The 6006-nt window shown below is 40.2% G+C and overlaps 1 protein-coding gene across 1 annotated transcript in view; it reads right to left on the bottom strand.

The window, feature by feature from the left end:
- Nucleotides 1–247: 247 nt before the first annotated feature.
- The window catches only part of LOC112070210 (neuronal growth regulator 1), a 206117-nt gene continuing 200358 nt past the window's right edge, over nucleotides 248–6006 (bottom strand). The window contains exon 4 of the mRNA XM_024137631.2: nucleotides 248–480. Coding sequence (XP_023993399.1) covers nucleotides 248–480 — 233 coding nt within the window. The remainder of the gene's footprint in view (nucleotides 481–6006) is intronic.

Below are 6006 nucleotides of genomic sequence, written 5' to 3'. Positions count from 1 at the left end.
CCATGTGACCATGATGACTAAAGCCAGTATCATTCATTAATGCTCTGGGGTCCTCATTACTGTCTCTTCACACTTTTTGAAAGACTCATTACCTGCATAATGGAATAGCCCTTAAAAACAGCCAGACCTTTCCTTAACGTGAATTAATCACCTCGGCAACGAGACAAAAAGGGAATTATCTTGTTAAATATTGAGAAACTTCAAACCAAGACTTTCATTCAAACTTCAGCCGATCTGACTAGATGGCTCATAAAGAGATCTGGCTCATTGTCAATGAACAGTACACATTGATATAGATGAGAATCTGCTTTGGCAGCCAAATTGTAGCAAGGACAGAGATGTACTTACATTTGACTATGACTTTCACCGTCTTGGTGTCAGGAGAGGCAATGTCATTCATTGCACTGCATTCATAGTCCCCTGCTTGGTCCCTCGTGATACCGGTGATGTTTAGATATTCTCCACTGTCATACTTCCTGGCTAAAAATAAGAGGGGAAAACAAAATCATATTCAGGAAGATACAGTATGCAAGGTGCTTCAATATCAACTCCCTAAATACAGGCAAATAATTAGTACAATGATATACAGTTCCTTGAGAAAGTATTCACACCCCTTTACTTTTTATACATTTTGTTGTGTTACAGCCTGAATTTAAAATGGACTAAATTGAGATATTGTGTCACTGATCTACACACAATACCCCACAATGTCAAAGTGGAATCATGTTTTATACATTTTTACAAATCAATAAAACAATAAATAAGCTCTTTGTTATTGAAAGCCTAAATAAGAGTAAAAATGTGCTTAACAAGTCACATATTAAGTTGCATGGACTCACTCGCTGGGCAATAATGATTTTTGAATGACTATCTGTAACCCACACATACAATTATCTATAGGGTCCCTCAGTCAAGCAGTAAATATGAAGCGCATATTCAACCACAAAGACCAGGGAGGTTTTCCAATGGCTATCAAAGAAGGGCAGCATTAGTAGTGTAAAAAAGCAGACATTGAATATCCCTTTGAGCATGGTGAAGTTATTAATTACACTTTGGATGGTGTATCAATAAACCCAGTCACAACAAATATACATGCGTCCTTACTAATTCAGTTGCCGGAGAGGAAGGAAACCACCCAGGGATTGCACCATGAGGCCAAGGTTAAAACAGTTACAGAGTTTAACGGCTGTGAAAGGAGAAAACTGAGGATGGATCAACAACATTGTAGTTACTCCACAATACTAACCTAAACGACAGAGTGAATAGAAGGAAGCCTGTACAGAATAAAAATATTCCAAAACATGCATCAATAAGGTACAAAAGTAGTACTGCAAAAAAATGTAGAAATAAATTTACTTTTTGTATGGAATACAAGGCGTTATGTTTGGGGCAAATCCAACACAACACATCACTGACTATCAACTTTTTTTTTTAATGAGCTTTCATATTGCAGATAGATTGTGGCTTCCATCAATGTAATTGTCTACATAATTTCCAATCCAATGTGTGTGTGTGTGTGTATATATATATATATACATTTAAAAAAATATTCTGTTTGTGTGTATATATATATATTTTAAAATATCAATATCAAATCATTTCTGGGAAACAAATGTACCTTACTGTAATTGTTTTGAATTAAAATGGTCAAATAAACATAGCTTCTTAGCCAAGTGCAATTTGTCAAGAAAGAATTTTGCTAGGACTGTCTGGGAGTGGTCTAAGAGGGCGGCCTAATGGGAGGGATATGTAACCCGAAAACTATCAGTTACTGGCAGAGAGGAGGGCAAACACTCTATTGGTCTATTACCTTATACATCATCAACATAAAAAAAACTCAACCCCCCCAAAAAAACTCAACCTGTTTTACAAACAGGTCTTACACTAAATGTGCATTATCATACATTTCACAATATATCAAACACAGGAAAATCATGTTGACTGCAATGCCCCTTTTAAGGTAAGATTTGAATGAAAGCTGATCCGAGAGCAGTGCTGCCTTTTCTCTCGATCCTATCAGTATCGACGTGTGCTGCAACAACACACTTAACCAGTCCCATATGTTCTGAGTCAATTTAGCGCGGAACAGAGTTTGAAATCCACTATGAACCTCATCTACTTTCCTAAGTGTGGGCCACAAACTTGTATACATCTGACCTGGTACCGGAATAGTGACACCCATGATGTTCTGGGTCAATTTCACCCCCACAGTTTGAACTTGACCTTGGTTTATAACTTCTGAACGGTTTGTCCTAGAAACAAGGACAAAACGACACTATGGAATTATAGAAATCAGATGGTTGACATTACAGGAAGGTAGGCCACAATTTTCGTATCTATAAAGTTGGTGTAGCCCATACATTTATGGAGCAAATACAAATCTGTGTCACAAACAGGATATCTAAATGGATGTAAGTAAGCTAAAATTGATATTGTGAAATAGTCCCCAAAATCTAACAAGACACATCAGTGACAGCATTTAGGAAATATGATTATCACCACAAAGTTTCTAATCAGGTTGAAAATGATCTAATCTAATGTTAAGATATATACCCCTTTAAAAAAAAGTTATATACCAGTACCAGTGCAATGTGCAGGGGAACAAGGTATTTGAGGTACAGTAGATGCAGTATTTACATAAAGGTAGGGTAAAGTAAAGGTATCAGGATAGATAATATTAAGAGTAAGAAAGAACAGAGCAGCAGCAACATATGATGAGTGTGAAAGTGCATGTGTATGTGTGTGTGTGTGGGTTTTGTGTGAGAGTGTCAGTGTAGTGTGAGTGAGTATATACAGTAGAAGTCGGAAGTTTACATGCGCCATAGCCAAATATATTTAAGCTCAGTATTTCACAATTCCTGACATTTAATCCTAGTAATAAATTCCCTATCTCTTAGGTCAGTTAGGATCACCACTTTATTTTAAGAATGTGAAATGTCAGAATAATAGCAGAGAGAATGATTTATTTCAGCTTTTATTTCTTTCATCACATTCCCAGTGGGTCAGAAGTTTAATCAATTCCAAGATGGCGTAGCAGTCGGACGTGTGTTTGTCTTGTCCCGTGTAAATAGTCCTCGTTTKTTTTCCGTATGCATTTCGTATATATTTTAATTTCACTTTMCATTTAGGAACTGAATATACATTCCGCCTCACCCAATGTGGTACGGATCTGCTATTTCTTTTATACTTTAGAACCGTAACCCCAATCAGAAGCTAGCCAGATAACTAGCTACTAGCTAGTAGTCAGTTAGCCACTGCTGCGGTCTTCACCCTTAACTCGGACACCAGCCAGCTTCAGCTCGGGCCAATACCTGCCAGTCTGCAAGCGCGATATCAACCCAGAGCATATAGGACTGCTTTTTCACTACCACATCACCGGATTTTTTTTTCTTCTACTTCATCACCGGATTTCAGCCGCAGCTCTGGACATTTGCACCTTGATTTCGCAGCTAGCTAGCTGCAAACCGTGTGTCTATTGGCTTACGTCGATCCCGGAGCAAACGTAATTTATTCCGGAGCTAGCTGAGGAGCTCCATCAGCCATTCCTGGGCTACAGTCACCTATCCGGACCCGTTTTTTTTTGTTGTTGTTGTTGTTGTTGCTGCAGATACGGAGCCCCACCGAGCCTTCACGACTGACTGCCGACGTTATCTGCCCGAGGGAGTTATCCAACTGGCACCCCCGTCCCGACGTTACCTGAACGCTCATCTGGGGCCCGCTAATCGTTAGCTGTCTTATCGGCTGCTATCTGAATAAGTATATCGGACAATTATTATTATTATTATTATTATTATTATATATTTTTTCTTGGGCCACTATATCTATTTTGCCAATTTGGATTGATCCCCTCTACCACACGGAACCCCACTAACCTACCGACGGAAACGCACGAGGTATCTACAATTAGACCTCCATCCTATGCTATCTTGCTACCAGTATTGTTTTTATCTTTGCCCTGTTACTTGATTGAGAAACAGGTGTCGATTAATCAATAATCATTAACCTTTTTTGATATACCTCTGGTATGTTGTTTGGTTGTTCGTATTGGAACCAGGACCAAAAATACTGATATGGATATTAATCATCAGCGGTCTGTCACAGGAGGACTATTTGGTTATAGGAATGGTGGAGTACGGCGTTAACTCTTTTGCTTATTATTTCAGATTGCCTCACTTGCGTTGTTTAAGATTGTGACCAGAGAGACAATATGAGAGGCACAAAGCAGGTCAGTAAACGACGGTGTCCAGTCAAGTGCGTCCTTAAACTGGTACCGCTTTACAAGACACTCTGATTCAAAGCCTTCTGCGTTCCTATATGGGTACAATTCACTTATAGCAACATAATGATCCCAATCCTCTTTAGTGCTTACCTTTCCCTCCCTCCTCCCTCCCTCACCCTCCCTCCTCCCTCCCTCCCTCCCTCCCCCTTCCCCTTCCCTCCCTCCCTCCCTCACTCCCTCACTCCCTCCCTCCCTCCCCTCCCTCCCTCCCTCCCTCCCAACCTCCCGCCTCCCTCCCTCCCTCACTCCCTCCCGTCCTCACTCCCTCCCTCCCTCTCTCTTTACTCCCTCTCTCTCCTCTCAGAGGAGGGAGAGGATGAGGAGAAGGAGGAGGAGAGGATGAGGAGACCAAGAGGAAGAGAGAGAGAGAGAAGGAGGATGAAGAGGATAGAGGACAGGAGGAAGAGGAGAGACAGAGTAAGTTACATTTTTTGTTGTTATAATCACAACCCATTACTAATGTTACCCTGTAGCACCCTCACCAGCTAATAATATTCTACCTGTCACTCCAATGACCAAAGTTCGGGGGATTCCCTTTATTAGACGCCTCTCTTCCAGTTCTTCTTGCTGCCAATGACTGGAACGAACTACAAAAATCTCTGAAACTGGAAACACTTATCTCCCTCACTAGCTTTAAGCACCAGCTGTCAGAGCAGCTCATAGATTACTGCACCTGTACATAGCCCATCTATAATTTAGCCCAAACAACTACCTCTTTACCTACTGTATTATTTATTTATTTATTTTGCTCCTTTGCACCCCATTATTTCTGTCTCTACTTTGCGCTTTCTTCCACTGCAAACCAACCATTCCAGTGTTTTTAGTTTTTTATTTTACTTCTGTGTTGTATTCACTTCGCCTCCATGGCCTTTTTATATTTTATTTATTTATACATATATTTGTTTGCCTTCACCTCCCTTATCTCACCTCACTTGCTCACATTGTATATAGACTTATTTTCACTGTATTATTGACTATATGTTTGTGTTTACTCCATGTGTAACTATGTGTTGTTGTATGTGTCGAACTGCTTTGCTTTATCTTGGCCAGGTCGCAATTGTAAATGAGAACGTGTGTTCTCAATTTGCCTACCTGGTTAAATAAAGGTAAATAAAATAAATAAATAAATTACATACACTGAATTAGTATTTGGTAGCATTGCCTTTAAATTGTTTAAACTTGGATCAAACGTTTCGGGTAGCCTTCCACAAGCTTCCCAAAATAAGTTGGGTGAATTTTGACCCATTCCTCCTGACAGAGCTGGTGTAACTGAGTCAGGTTTGTAGGCTCCCTGTTCGCAAACACTTTTTCAGTTTTGCCCACACATTTCTATAGGATTGAGGTCAGGGCTTTGTGATGGCCACTCCAAAACCTTGACTTTGGTGTCCTTAAGCCATTTTGACAAACACTTTGGAAGTAGCTTGTCGTCATTGTCCATTTGGAAGACCATTTGCAATCAAGCTTTAACTTCCTGACTGATGTCTTGAGATGTTGCTTCAATATATCCACATAATGTCCTCCCTCATGATGCCATCTATTTTGTGAAGTGCACCAGTCCCTCCTACAGCAAAGCACCCCCACAACATGATGCTGCCACCCCGTGCTTCACTGTTGGGATGGTGTTCTTTCGGCTTGCAAGCCTCACCTTTTTCCTCCAAACATAACGATGTTAATTATGGCCAACAGTTACATTTTTGTTTCATCAGACCAGAGGAACATTTCTCCAA

Source organism: Salvelinus sp. IW2-2015, unplaced genomic scaffold (genome assembly GCF_002910315.2).
Source record: "Salvelinus sp. IW2-2015 unplaced genomic scaffold, ASM291031v2 Un_scaffold1257, whole genome shotgun sequence".
NCBI classification, from domain to species: domain Eukaryota; kingdom Metazoa; phylum Chordata; class Actinopteri; order Salmoniformes; family Salmonidae; genus Salvelinus; species Salvelinus sp. IW2-2015.
Note: the sequence above shows the minus strand (reverse complement) of the source record. Positions and strands in the feature narration are given on the sequence as shown.